This window comes from Homalodisca vitripennis, chromosome 3 (assembly GCF_021130785.1).
Source record: "Homalodisca vitripennis isolate AUS2020 chromosome 3, UT_GWSS_2.1, whole genome shotgun sequence".
Classification (NCBI taxonomy): Eukaryota; Metazoa; Arthropoda; class Insecta; order Hemiptera; family Cicadellidae; genus Homalodisca; species Homalodisca vitripennis.
The window spans coordinates 118,701,857-118,717,914 of record NC_060209.1 but is presented as its reverse complement, the minus strand read 5'-3'; the positions used below and the strand labels follow the sequence as shown (position 1 = coordinate 118,717,914).

The window sequence follows — 16,058 nt, the reverse complement described above, 5'->3', positions numbered from 1 at the left end:
TCGATAACTAAACTTAACTTAATTTCAATGTTTAAGAAATTGAAAGTTAAGTAACCTGTAGTGAGCTGCGGGATCTGCTCAGGAGCCGCGTAAGTGCTAAAGGAGAGGAATGCGGCATGTGATTGGTGGAGATGTTTTCTTCTCCTCCACTACTGGGGCCTTCCTCTTCGTCACTACCCGTTTCTGTAAACAAATCATTTTTAACTAATTGATTGTAGTTCAAAACCAAACTCTGATAGAAATTGGAGTATTACATATAAACAGGGTGAAAAAGAACTTTAATTTTAATTGCACTTGATGTTAAAGAATTTGAAAATGTTATAAAATTAAAAGATTGAATATTTATGTACAGCTTACAGTTACGGGGATGTATTCTGATTCAGCTATTCAGAGATCAGACAAAAATTACATTATATATATATATATTTATTTACTTATTTATTTTTAAGTAGAAAAAATAAATTTTATGTCTGAAAATGTAAGTTTGATCATAAAAATCAATTGAATTAAAAAAATTTATAAATGGGAAATGTGATATTTTGATCTTATATGTAACTTTGAAGAAATATACCAAATTTTAAAGCTCTAGTATTAAAAATAAATAATCCAATTAGGTATATTTGCTAAAACAAAGTTATCATAATTAATTATAGACAAAACCTTATAGCCTACTCAGAAAACAAAGGTGAAAACATACCTGCATAAATATGAGACTGCCTTTGAGATTGACCCTTTTAGTGCCGAGAATTGTGCTGTGAGTGACGCTCTGTACTAGTGCAAAAAGTGCTGACGTCAATGAGATCGCCGCTAAGCATTTATTATAGTACGTCATTCATATTCATAGTACAGTGGCCTGGCTTGTACAGTTCAATTCCAAATGCTACGGGCTGTGGATTTTTGCTCTTGTACTGCCTCCAGCTAGCACAGTTTGTCTTTGCCAATCGATTGTTGATGACATTTGTTCAGACAGATGATCGCCAAGCACCATTAGTTTTGGTTATTCTTACTCCACTAGAACAATTCTGTGGTTATGTTTTAATTTTTAATAACCACTGTAAAATAGTGAACTGTAATTTTGTGAGTGAATTTATTTATTTAGTTTTCAAAAACGAGTGATGAATTTTTGGAAACAAATGACAAGTCTAGAATCAGACAATTGGAAAATGTCAGCATAGCCGGGACATATTTGCTAGCAATCAACAGGTACCACTAGATGAAAGTTATTTGAGGCACATGATGTATTTGACGATATTTTTCATCTGAGATTGAAAACTAAAATCTTTCTTCTGAATCAGAGCATAGTTTATTTGGTGATGACGCACTAAATGACAAAGATTATTATCCTTCAACAGGAGATGAGTCTGAAACATCAATGTTGATCACATCATCAGAGGTTGATATATCAACCCCTATAAAATAGTGAAAACTTGCTGGTCGATAATCTAGGCCCATATCACCTTTTCTAGAAGAACATGCCTTCATAATTCAGCCACAAGTTTCACCACCAATAGGCCTACAATCAACACCTAGGACTCAAATCCATCGTTAGGCCTACCAAAGGAACAATTTACCTGCGATGAGCTAGGACCCAACATTAATTTCCCAATGGGTCCTGTAACCTTTTCTGAGTGTGTAGGACCTAAACACATGCCTGAAAAATGATCAACCAATTGATTACTTCAATTTATTTTTTACTCCTTTGTTGCTAACCAAAATAGTGACAGAAACCGATATGCCAATCAGTGCATATCTAAAAATAAGAGTACAAATATAGCTCTAGGGTAAAACAGTGACTCCCTATTGCTGTAGCAGAAATCAAAGCTTTCATAGCATGTATATTGAATATGGGCATCCTCAGAACACCTACCATTTCTTCATACTGGAGCAATAATTTTTGTATGTTTCCTCCTTGTTTTCAAAAAAGGGTTTCCAGGGATGGATTCCAGTTGCTTGTAAACAATGAATCAATCTGAAATATGACCCTTGTGCCAAGTTTCAGTTCATCATTGAATATACTAACAGGTTGTTTAGACACTTACCACACACCTTATACCACACCTGCAATTATCAATCGATGAGTCCTTTATTGGCACAAAATCACATACTTTTGCAACAATACTTGCCCAAAAAACAACACCATAGATGGGGCATAAAGGTATGGATGTTGTGTGAATCTGTTCTAAACTATTGTTTGGGATTTTATGTATACAAAGGATCTTGAGATATAATTGATAAATTATAAACCAAAACTGTTATGATTGTTATGATGAATGTTGTTGTAAACAAATAATTGTCGATGGGAAATTACCTAAAGAACAGATATTCTTTGTTTACAGATAATTCTTTTTACTAAATTCCCCTGATTGAGTACCTGTATGACAATGAGACATATTATCTGGAAAGTAATAGGACTGATTTTCTTTCACCGCGACTGTACTTCGGAGCGTGCGTGCACCTACTGGATTCAGTGGAGGGCGTTACTGGCGAAAGAATAAGCGTCTGGTCATTTGTCTCCGAGCACCTGGAGAGTCAGGACAGGCATTTTCCCATGGCGTGTTTCTGTGAATGGTACAAGCCGAAAATGCAGCGTTTGTTAGAGCAGAGGTACGCCATTAAATTCAGTGTGAAACTCGGTAAATCTGCGACAGAGACATTTGATATGATCAAGCAGGCTTACCCAGATGTTGCTTTAGCAAGAAGTAGTGTGTTTCACTGGCACCAGGCCTTTTTGGAGGGCCGGGAAGAGGTCGCTGATGAAGACCGTGCTGGAAGACCTTCGACAAACACTGACAATGTGACTCGTGTGCGCAAAGTTTTGATCTCAGACCGTCAACTAAGTATTCATTTAATTGCCCACATGTTAAATTTACCGAAATCTGTGGTTCATGAAATTGTGACGGAGCATTTGAACATGCGCAAGGTGTGCGTGAAGATGATCCCAAAAGTGCTCACTGACGACCAGAAATTGCGGCGAGTGGAAGTGTGGCAAGAAAATTTGAACATGTGTGAGAGTGACCCCCAATTTTTGAATAATGTAATCATAGGTGACGAGTCGTGGATCTTTGAGTATGATCTCGAGACAAAGAGGCAATCTTCAGAGTGGCACACACCGGCATCTCCTCGCCTGAAAAAGGGAAGAATGAGCAAATCCAAAGTGAAAACGATGCTCATTGTCTTTTTTGACATCAAAGGCATCGTCCATCATGAATTTGTTCCTCCTGGACAAACCGTCAACGCCAAGTTTTATGTGGAAGTGCTCAAGAGACTCAAACAAAGGGTCAATCGGGTCCGACCAGACATCGCAGCCACGAAGTTGCACCACGACAACGCCCCGGCTCACACCGCCTTTCTTGTGAACAACTACTTGACCAAGGCCGGCATCCTAACTCTTCCACAGCCGCCGTACAGCCCAGATGTGGCCCCCCCGGACTTTTTTTGTTTCCTCACCTGAAAAGGCCGATGAAAGGCAAGTATTTTGAGACGACAAGGGATCCAAGCAGCATGCACCGCGGCTCTCAAAGCTATTCCGGAGAATGCCTTCTGTGATGCCTTCAATGCTTGGAAATCGCGCTGGCAGCGCTGCATCGACGCAGAAGGAGCCTATTTTTAAAGTTTTTAAAGAATTGTAACGATTGGCTCAATAAATGTTTTTAAATCAACACAGTTCTATTACTTTTTGGACAAACCCTGTACAAGTACCACTCGAGGAAATAGAAAATTCTTGCCCCCTGATGTAAAACGCAAATTTTGTGTTGGCATAACTAAGTTTTATAAGCACGGTAATCTATTACTCTGTGGATAAGAAATAAGATAAGTAAGGATAAGAGATAAGAAGTCACAAAAGAAGCAAGTACTTTTAGTGTCAACTATATCCCAAGCAACTACAGCTGAGGTGACAAGGAGAGTCAGAAGTGATTGAGAAGAAATCATTCAAAAACCCAAAGCTATTTTAGAATATAACAAGTACATAGGCAGATGTTCAGGATATGCTGTTGTAAGCTTATCTTGATGAGAGAAGGACTCTTACATTCTGGAAAAAAATGTGTTCAACATAATGAATAGATTGGTACTGAACGCTTACATTCTGTACATAGAAAATGTGAAGCCACGGAAAGCAATGACAAGAATTTCATTTACAGAAAGTATAATATCTAGTTTGGGAAATGAATGGTTTGAATTGAATCCAATCCAGATCAACCAACCTCTCCAAGGAAGTGTAAATAGAAACATAAGTGGAGTGAAGAAATTACTAGGGACTCAACTACGTCTTTGTAAAGTTTGCTCTACAAATGAGGTAAAAGGCGATTTAAATTTCTTTGTGTGCACGGTGAAAAGGGCACGCTGACTATCTAAATCAGCACAAATTTTAGTTTACTACATCAAGATCAATTGTAAATAGTGTAAATAAACATGATGTGATTTTTATAGTTTATTTATATGGAAAAAAATCCAGATTTTCAGATTGGTTTCCAAAACTGAAAAAAGTAATTGATATCTTTACTTCTGAAATTATTTATTTATCATATTTTTTAACAATAAATTACCCAGAACTAAATAATTAAATTTATTAGTGTATAATTTGTTTAGTAACCACTAATAAATATATGATGTATAAAAAGACAAAATAAATTTCTTCGTAAACCTTAGAATTTTTTAGGAAAAACTGAACTTGTGTTTTTCTCACCTAAATAAATATTTTCATTCCAAAATAAAATATAAAGTATTATATATGATCAGTTTTACCTATGGTTTGTTGTAGTGTAACTGAAAAAATATTACAAAAATTTTAAACAGTTTTGTTTAGACCAGAGTCAGAAAAAATAATTTATGTTTTTCAATAGAGGCTCTTAGTTATTTTTTAGTATAAAATCATTTGAAAATGCTATTATATTATATGTTTTGTAAAGAATACTTCATATTTTATAAAACAAAATAAACTAGAAGATATCTTGAAAATCAAGTATGCAGCGTATTTTTCCCTGACATTTTCCCCCTGTATTTTTTGCACATGACATGGTTTATAGGCTTGGCACTAACAGGGTTAAATAAACAAGTAAAGGGATACTTATAGAATTAAAAATATTATCGTTCTGACTTGTAAATCATAAATATATATATCAAAAAAAAAAATATATATATATATAATATATATATATATATAATATATATATATATAATATATATATATAAAATATATATATATATATATTATATACTATTATATAATTAGTTACATAATATTTATTAGTATGTATATATATATATATATATATATATATATACCAATAAATGCATTTGCAATTAAGCCTCTCCTTGCCAATTGTTTCAAATCGCCATGTAGGAGAGCCTGGCAATTAAGTCTAATGGCCTTACTCTGCTTTATCGCTCATTGTTTTATTTTGCTATTATACAGCAGTTTTTTTAATTCCTCAAGAAATATCTATTGGCAGTAATGTTTTCCTTCTATGCTAAATGTTTTTCTGTATTGTGCTACTTATAAATGTTTTGCACAACCAACTCTCCATTGTCAGTGTCACTCTCTGTTCTACAAAGTTAACTGTTTTCTAGAGTACCACAAGAGTAAAGAGTACCAAAAGTACCAAAGCAGTAAAAACCAGTTATTTTACTAACTTTAACCTTGAAAACCTAGCATTATAAAGAATATTTATAATACCACTATACTGTAGAAAATGTAATAATGTTTAAAACAATAAATCAGAATTAATATTTTTTTAATTAGTTTATAATTAAAAGTTAGAAAAATGCAAGTGGGTATACTTCCGTGGGAGATAGGGCAGATTAATTCAGTCAGTAACACCAGAAGTACATTGTGGTAATTCTAATAGGATAGCGTTTCACTTCAAATTACACATATTTCAATCAAATTGTTCCATGTAATAATGAGTTTTGTAAATATATAAAATCTGTCGTTCTTTGGCGCCATCTATCATATCCAAGAATACTAATGATATAAACAACCATGAAGTTCACATAATATTTTAGTAGTGTGAGAAGGATTTTTTTCATGAATTTTCAAACAAAAAGATAATATGCTTACACTACCCCATAGTCTGTCAGTCCAGTGTAAACTATACTTACTTGTAGTCTGCCGGTAAGTATGAGGTGGGGTAAGGCCCCAAAATGGAGAGGGAGTGACACGCCCAGGGTGGGGAGCAGAGAACAGCTGCACTACCCCATAGTCGGTCAGTCCAGTGTGTTTGTCCACCAACTGGAGGCACACGTTTTTGCTCTTCACGGCTGCCTGCCCGGACAACCTTTCAAAACCATAAAACATTGTCTATATAAGGTGATTCAGTTAGAGGTTACAATTTTACTTTAGCAGTATTGCTCTCTTACACAAGATTCCTATTCCTTGTACATTGTGCATAAAACTTAATAAAGAATTAAATGAAATAAAAAAATCTTGATAATAGCTCAAATACAAAATTATTACCAATAGAGAAAATCCTTTATTCTATATATAAAGGTTTTGTCCAAAAAGTAATGAGGTGATTGCTGTGTCCAGTTGTCAGCAGCATGATTTCTAGTTGTGGGATTTGTGTTGTGGGATCTATGCTAAACAGTGCACTGAGTAGCATTTGCATTCTAGCTCTTATGAAATGAGTTGGAACCTTTAGAGGTAACATAACTCATAAGATAAAGAGAATTCAGTAATCGAATAGTTTAGATTCTTACATTATATCTGGTCAGTTCCTACAATTCAGTCTCCTTAATAACTATAGAACTCTTGGATTTCTATTGGTTATCGGGCTTTTTATTATTGGCATTTATTAAAAAGCAGTGCTTCTTAACCCTTCCAACGCGGCTAACGCCTATAGACGCGGAACTGCCGATGCTTTAAACGTGGATAACGTCTACAAACGCAAAAACTTTACTTTTGAAATGGCGAAGAATTAGTTGTTAAAACTTCCGTAAGAGAGCAGGTTGATGTTCCTTTCGACTGTCGGGACTAGACAAAACGCTTTGTCACTGTTGGTGGACATTGTAACGGTATCTACTCGGGTTGAAAGCAATCGCCGCCATTTTTTGTATGGCCTGTGGTGCGGCATACGCCTACAGACGCGTTCGTTTCATTTAGCTGTTTAACTACGTGTGTGTTGGTTGTATGTTGGTTATATTGTTAAACAAAGTGTTTTGAATCGGTCCGTTGTTATTCTAACAGTGTTTTAGTTTGTTTTTACGTGAACTGATTTTCCAACTTTTATCATTTTATTACGAACAACGTAGTTTGAGCGCATTTTTGGTATATTATGTGTAATATTTTTTTAAATTATTTGTTTTGTATTTTATACCAGTTTCACCATACAAGTCCAGTTTATTTATTCTAAATAAATAAGGTTTATAAGTACAATATTTGTTTCATTTCCTTTGTAGGCTATCGTATAAATAAGTTTGTGTTGAATTTCATATTATTACATTTCAAAATCTTATACTGAACTTATTTATTTTTATGTACTAATTATACAGAAATTTCAGTTACAATTTACTCATTATAAATAACCTGTATAAATGTAATGTAATCTGTCAAAAAGTGTTCCTATGTACATTATCCTGCAATACAGTTTATTCAAAATTTCAAATGTTTTCGTGCGTATAAAATTCTCAAAAATATGTAATATTACATGTTTAATACATAATTTAGATTATAAACACAGTAATAATGATTTAACGAAGTTTCAAAGAAAATTCAACAAGGAAAATAATTAATTATTTCTTAAATGTGTATCTCAAGAAAGTTGGAACAGTGTATATAACGCACCTGTCCAGGAAAAGTATGATGAATTTTTTTCAATATTTTTTTATTATTTTGATACATGTTATCCTAAAATGAAAACTAAACAAATTAATAGAAAAGACTCATGGATAACTGAAGATTTACTTAAAATGAAAAATGAAATTTCAAAAATTTCTTCCCTCAGTAGAGAAAGTAACAGTCAACATTTAAAACAAGTTTTAAAAGTAAAAATAAAGGAATACAACAGTCAATGTAAAGTAGAAAAAACAAATGTATTTAGATTCATTGATTTCTGGCTCCTCAAATGTATGCAGGGAGACTTGGAAGATCATAAACAGTGAAATTGGTAAGAGGACTAAAAGTCATGAAAATATAGCTTTAAATATTGATGGTTTAGTTGTTAATAATCCTAATACAGTTTCAGAAATGTTTAACAACTTCTACATAAATATGGTTGATTCACAAATCTTACCAAAACTAAAACTTAACTCAACTAAGTCATTTGGTGGAGATCAACCAATTAAATTACAAACAAAAAACTCTTTTATACCTAAAAATATTTCAGAAATAGATCTTGAAAAAATCATCATGTCTTTTCCAAATAAATACTCAACAGGCTATGATGAGGTACCGATGCCAGTCATTAAACTTGCTAGACAGTGTCTAATTCAACCTCTTGTTCATTTCCTCTTTTCCTCTTCTAATTCACTCCTCATTCATCAGTGGGATTTTTCCAAAAAAATTAAAAATATCCAAGGTTAAACCTTTATTTAAAGAGGGCCTACGGGAATGTGCATCAGACTACAGACCAGTTTCTATGATATCTTCATTTGCTAAGATTTATAAGCGAACCATGTCAATCCAACTAACAAAATACTTAGAAATTAATAATCTTTTTGATAAAGAACAACACGGTTTTCGTCCCGGGAAATCAGTGATTAGTGCTGCTACACAAATGATAGAGTCAATTATTCATTCGGTAGATAAGGGTAAAAAACAATAGGGGTATTCTTAGATTTGAGTAAAGCATATGATAGTGTAGGGCATAGTGATTTGCTTGATGCACTACATAAATTAGGAATTAGAGGAAGGGCACTTAATTGGTTTAATACATATCTAGTGGATAGGTTACAATTTGTAGAAATAAATTTTGTTTCAAATTCTAAACAGTTATCCTGTGTTAAATCTGACCATAAGCCTGTGAAATATGGAGTCCCACAGGGATCTATATTGGGTCCATTACTTTTTCTGTGCTACATCAGAGGATTACCCCATACAAGTCACTTTGAGAACATTTGTTTGTACGCAGATGACATAAATTTGAAAATATCAGGAAAGTAAGTTGAAGACATAGAGACCTCAGCTTATGTTAGTCTGTCGTCTTTGAACCAATATCTAATTTCAAAAAATTTACTGTTAAACTCACTAAAAACAAAATATGTTACATTTTCAAGTAAAAAACAACTGGATAGGATTAATACATTTTTAAATGAAGAAATGATAGAAAATGTAGATGAAACAAAATTTTTGGGATTAAAATTAGACAAAAACTTAAACTGGAACGCACACATAGACCAAATTTGTAGCAAAATATCTTCCGGTTTGTTTGCGTTGAAACGTATGTCAAAATTTTCTAATTTGAATACACTCAAAACAATTTACTACGGATTAATTCATTCACATATTGCCTATGGTATTATAGTATATGGTGGTACAAGTAAAGCTAATCTGAATAGAATTCTAATTTTGCAAAAGAAAGCACTTCGTATCATGTTAAAATTAAAATGGAATGATTCAGTAAAGATTCATTTTTCAGAGCTGGGTATTCTCACTGTTTATAGCCAATATGTTTTTGAGCTGTGTCTGTTCATCAAAAGAAATTTGAATAATTTGGTGAGAAACGGAGACAATCATAAATATAACACAAGGTGTAAAAATGACCTGGCTTTTGACCAACATAAATTAAGGATGTATGAAAAAAAACCATCATATTCAGGTATAAAATATTTCAATAGACTGCCTAAAGAAATTAAAACAATAGAGGACTTATATAAATTCAAAAATAAGCTGAAAACAATGATGCTGGGCAGGCCCCTGTATGCATTGGAGGAGTTTTTTATTTTATTTTAATAATATACCGATAGTTTAAATATTATTTGTAATATTGTTATGTGTAGCTTGTAATAGCATTTGTGTAAAATATCAATTAAAGTATAATCAAGCTGTTTTAGTATGCTAAATAGATCACAATTAAATAAATTATTATTTTTATAAATAAAATTATTGTAAAAAAAGATTATAAAAAGCCTTAGCCAACTCTTTTTAATATACAGAAGAATTTTGTACATGAATTTCTTAAAATGTATCTTAGAGTTTGTAGAAAGTAATGTAATGACACTATTCTGTACATGTTGTGCAATTGTGAATAAAGGAATTTGAATATGAATATGAATATGAATACGAGGGTAATTCGGAAAGTAAGGTCCGTTATTTTATTTAAAATAAACCACAACAGATTTTTTCAAAAAACTTGTTTTATTTTATTCCTGACATCAATCACTATTTTTCTACATAATTTCCACTTTTGTTTAAACACTTGTCATAACGATCTACAAGTTTTTGAATGCCGGTGTCATAGAAGTCGGCCGCCTGCGACGATAACCAGTTTTGTACTGCTTCTTTCACCTCGTCGTCAGTGTCGAAGCGCTTCCCGCCTAGGAACTCTTTTAGGTAGCGAAACAAGTCGCTTGGCGTCAAGTCTGGGCTGTATGGCGGGTGTTCTAGCTGTTTCCAACGAAACGATTTGATGAGATTTTGGGTTTGGTTGGCAGAGTGGGGTCTGGCATTGTCATGCAGCAACGAAACTCCAGCTGTCAATAGGCCACGTCGCTTGTTCTGTATTGCTCGTCTAAGGTTAGTCAGAGTGTTGCAATAAGTGGCTGCATTTATTGTTGTTCCTCGCTCCATGAACTCGACTAGCAATATCCCACGTCTATCCCAAAACACTGTCACCATAACCTTGTGTGTGGACAATGTTTGTTTTGCTTTCACTTTAATCGGTGACGTCGAGTGACGCCACTCCATCGACTGGCGTTTCGTTTCTGGGGTTATGTGGGAAACCCATGTCTCGTCACCCGTCACAATGTGGTCTAAAAGGTTATCACCTTCCTCATGATATTGGATCAAAAATTCAAGAGCAATACCCATTCTTCTTTTTTTGTGTTCCTCAGTAAGCAGCCTGGGAACCCAACGTGAGCACAATTTGCGAAAATCCAAAATTTCAGAAACAATTTTGAACAATGTGGTTCTACTCACGTTTGGAAATTCTATTGCTAATGAAGAAACAGTGAATCGCCGATCTTCACGAATTTTTTCATCGACGGCTTTCACCAAATCTTCGGTGATCACTGACGGCCGACCAGATCGTGGTTCGTCATGGACATTTTCCCGTCCATCTTTAAAAGCTCTGACCCACTTCCGCACTTTGCTGTCACTCATAGCATTTGGACCGTACACTTCACTTATCTGTCGATGAATATCTGCTGCTGAAACGTTCCTTGCTGTCAGAAACCGTATTTCACAGTCGGCAGGACGTTCAATAGTTTTAAACATTTTAAAAAGGCACAGACAACAGCAGACTACAACGATTTCACTGCAAATGGCGTTGATCTGCGCGCAATGCATGCCGGGAGTCAGGGCGCATGCGCATTTCGCTGCTCGCTTACTGTTTGTCTGGTTAACGCGAATCGGACCTTACTTTCCGAATTACCCTCGTATTACATGTACCAAGGAATATGAAACAAAAATTAGCATTGGGAAATTTTTAAAAAATATTTTTTTTATGTCTTAGCGTTTGACAGTAATTTCAATTAGCGCTTTAAGGGTTAAGATATAGTAATATGTCAAACTCATTACACATTGAATTTTATTCTTCAATGATACTCACTTTTACAATATTTATTTTGGCGTATTGGTAAGTAATTGTGTTTCAAATCAATTATTAGTAATTTTTAATACTGATGAAAAGACTTATCAGGTATTTTTAACAAAAATAAATTACTTATAGCCGAAAGTGAGATCAATCCAATGATGTAGTCTATCACTGACGTAGTTGCTCTCCAAGGCTGCCCTGTGATGAGCTATCAGCTGTTCGGCAGATGATGCCCAGGCAGGCAACTCAAGGTCAGGCAAGTCTGGATGGATTGACTGAAAATTATTGAATGCATATAGATACATTTTCCTCTTATATCCTAATGAAACACAAATAAGTAATAGTAGAACAATGGATGAGCTTTAATCCAACTCACCTTGAAGACACTAGGGTCTGTGAACAGTTCGGGGATGCACTCATCTGGTGTCCACTGTTGCAGACGTTGTATGGATGAAGGATACTCGGCTGGAACCCACTGCGGCCTGACATGCTGACACAGCACAGACCGTGGAGTGACACGCGCCAAGTAAACATAGTACGTGATCTCTGATAGCACATCCGATATGTGATGTGGCACCTAACATCATAACAGTATTATAACCTTGAATTGTAACTTATCATATACTCAACATCTACTTTAGGGGCAAATATTAGTTCAGCATAATAAGCCTGACACACGGGCAAAACCCAAGTCGTACAGTAACACTTGCCAAATACACATAGTACATAATCTCTGACACCACACCGCCAATGGTCAGTTGCCATTGGTTGGTTATTGCGTCAAGATCTATTTTGACCTGTAGTTTTTAGTTAAGTTTATAATAATTACCATTTGTTTTATTAAGTGCATCTTTTAGACATGGTAGACATAGAGTTTATATATATATATATATATATATATATATATATATATATATATATATATATTCCTATAACTTAACCTACTACAGTTGGGTTACACTATACTGCGTTTCAGGTCTGATCATCCTAGGTTACAGAAGTGTCTGTAGGGTTAATTAATATAATGTTTTGTTGGTTACCTTCAACCAATTATTTTATATCCAGTGTAACCGCTTCTTAGCCATGGCTGATGTTATCTTCTGCTTTTTTGTGGCCTTCTGGCACTTAGGCCTACAGCTTTAAGAGTTCATCGTTTGAAGTTTGTTTTAAACAATGGAAGGATTGTGAAAGGAACAGGATTTTTCAAGATTTGCCATTGTTTAGTGATACTAAAAAATCAGTAACACTATGTTTCGAGATCTGCAAAATAATCTCTCCCTCAGGTGAATCACTAACCTAAAACATAATGATAATCTAGGTTGAAGTAAACAAATCATACCACTGTGTTGTGACACTCATCAGTCAAAACCACCTTGTTGTTTGTCAACTCCACTAACTCTAAAACATGCACTTAATAAAAATAAAACACATCACTAACTGAAATACAGAATACATGTCACAATAGGTCTGCACTCGCTGACCAACCACCTAGGACTGACCAGAAGCCAATAGTAAATGGCAACCGCCACAGCAGAAAAAAGATGGCTGCATAAAAAGAGAACTGAAGTGGGTCTTTTTATTATTGATTCATTTTAGATGAACTTCTTAAAACCATACTGTGACTCATTGGTTTATTACAAATCCTTAATCTGTTTTATTTTTCAGAGTGAGCAACCAAAGCAGCCTAATTTAGACTGATAGTTAACTGATCAGTTGGTCTGCCAATTTAATGTATGAAACCTCGATTAATATTCATTTAAAGAAATGAGGTTCCAGACGTATTATGTTGGCTTCATTTCAATTCATACAATGGTCCTCAGACCAACAATGATGTGCAATTTCTGACTTTCCTGTTAGTCCCTTTCTTGTGTTTTCTTTATGTTCTTTTATCCTTATGTTTAATGGTCTTTTGTCTCGTCTATGTATTCCCTGTTTCAACTACATTTTATAATGTAAAAACAAGTTTTTGGTTTTGCTCAAATTCCTCCATAAATATATTGGTGAAAATAGGATACAGAGGCAAACCCATTGCCATCTCCTGATCTTGACGGTAAATTTCACTATTAAAATAATTACATTGAGTGCATATGTCCAACAGTTCCATGCTTACTAAAGCACTCCATTAACGCACTAAAATAGCCAAACAACACATTTTCTGAGTTAGCACAACAAAAAAAACATTTGTTAAAACAAATTTGTTTGTGTATAACTATAAATTAACTTTTCTAAATTCTAATAGAGAACATTTCAAATATGTATTTAACGACAAAGGACTGTGGTACCTGAGCCATGTTAGAGCTAGGAGGAACATCGTAAGTGAGGTCCAACTGTCTGTCTCCCTTGTTCAGTCTGAACTTGCTCTTGGTGAGATCTCTCCAGTTGGCTCCATTCGGTGACGAGAAATCAGTGACCCAGGGAAGAACATGGTGACAACGAGGATCACCAAACCTATGGAAAACACAGATCTCATAACACAGTATAATATTCTGTAGCTACATATAATTTACCATACTGATCAAGTCAATACATCATACTTTCATTACTTTGCAAATTCTCGGATTCATGTATAGATTGAGTTTTACTTATAAGAACCAACACTAAAACCTAATTGTAGATTGGTTGAAACATTGAGATGCTGTATAACAGACATACATATGACAGTGACTTTGACAACTAATTTCATAATAACCTAGCTTCAATTGCATCATGCTATTGCACTAACAGATTTGTTATTCAAAACAAAAATATTTGTTGGTAAACAGAACGTAATTAATATTTCTTATTAGTGTTACTTTCAAATCTCTATTTTATTTCATGCTACCTGGGAGTTGACAGTTTCATCTCCTTCTCAGTTTGAAGTTCTCTAGGTTACTCTATTTACGCAATTTTGAAACCGGATTTAATTGCATGTTTCCCACCCATGTTGGGCAGGTACGTACAAGGGTGATAAATAATTACTAAACAGATTTTTATTAGCAGTGCTTTTTTGACATGCCCCCAGTAGACGTTGAAATCCAATAAGACAGTTCATTAACAATAAATCTTGCCATTCCAGAGAGTGAAAATCTTTCCCTTTTACACTTACATTTGACCATTTTTAACAACAAACAAAACAACAATTCATTCAAAATGAAACTTATTCACTTTCACACATATTTGAAACAAAAAAAATTCAAATCACTAACTAAAATGTAAATTAATTACCTGTAATGAAAGTTTTATTATAAATATATTCATGTATCCAATTTAAACTCTTTTGTAGGCCTAAATGTTAAAAATATCAGTTATAGCGATAGGGTTTTTTAACCCTTTGCGCGCTGTTGACAAATATAACCACCAATTTTTACTTTGCTAAAAATGCTGTTGACAAATATATTCGCTTTTAAACATTGTGTTTATTATTGTGAGTAAGTAGTTCCCAGTTTTGCCGGTGGAGTGCAGCAGCTGCTGGAGCATGAATCCCTCAATAGAAAAAAACAGTAATAGTTGTCCCCGCCTCCCGGTTGTTCCCCAAGCTGCAAAATGGCGGCGCACTACTCATGCCACTGCCTGTTTTGCCAGACACTAGCGCTACTGACGAACTAACTCGCCGGTTTAATTCGTTCGCGGACTGCGAGTGGAACTGTTCTGCGTACATTGTCAAATTGGTTTTTGACATATTGGGAAGATGTGTTGTGTGTACACGCAACGATTTACGCAAGGAGACCATTTACGTGTGCAAGACATGCACCGCCCGGCCGAACCTGCACCCGCATACGTGTTTCAAGAAGTTACCTTGAACACCGTGATGGCTAATTTTAGATCTTTTTATATCTATTAATGTTTTATTTTAACTATACTATAAATATAATATACTATAATATAATATTATACACGATAGTAAAAGGTTGTTCAACATTTCGTTAAATTTTGTGTATTTATATTGTTTTATAAAGTTAAATAAACGTATTAAAAAATATTATACTTTTATCGTCCCCAAAAGTTTTTTTATATGGTTGTAACATGTCATTTTTATAGGGGGTTTAAATAAGGCATTTTTATTATGGTTTTGAGAGGAGAATATTTTTTAGTTAATGACATGTTATGACATTTATGATTTTTATTTCTTCCACCTACAATTATACTCCAGTAGCTCAACACCATCGCGGGAGACGTCAGCTGGCGGGGTCCGCTCGACCAAGTAAGAGTTTGCGGAGTTTTCAGGATACATCCGCCGGAGTTTCGCTTCAAGGCTGAAGCGCCTTACAGCGGACAACTCCAGAACTACAGTACGTAACGTACGCTGTGCCTGGCTTCCTCGTGCCGCGTTCCTGTCTTGCGGTCGGTGCTTGGAGTCGGTCGCCACACACGCCACGGTGCAAGTCTAGGTAC

General features: G+C 34.6%; 1 protein-coding gene across 6 annotated transcripts in view; it reads right to left on the bottom strand.

Annotated features, from left to right (window-relative positions):
• The window catches only part of LOC124357407 (WD repeat-containing protein 81), a 98,727-nt gene that overhangs the window by 53,046 nt on the left and 29,623 nt on the right, over positions 1 to 16,058 (bottom strand). For all 6 annotated transcript variants that reach the window (XM_046809178.1, XM_046809175.1, XM_046809174.1 and 3 more), the window contains exons 8-12: positions 13,970 to 14,135; positions 12,064 to 12,264; positions 11,817 to 11,962; positions 6,100 to 6,275; positions 56 to 183 (exon numbers count right to left, since the gene is read on the bottom strand). In XM_046809178.1, coding sequence (XP_046665134.1) covers positions 56 to 183; positions 6,100 to 6,275; positions 11,817 to 11,962; positions 12,064 to 12,264; positions 13,970 to 14,135 — 817 coding nt within the window. The remainder of the gene's footprint in view (positions 1 to 55; positions 184 to 6,099; positions 6,276 to 11,816; positions 11,963 to 12,063; positions 12,265 to 13,969; positions 14,136 to 16,058) is intronic.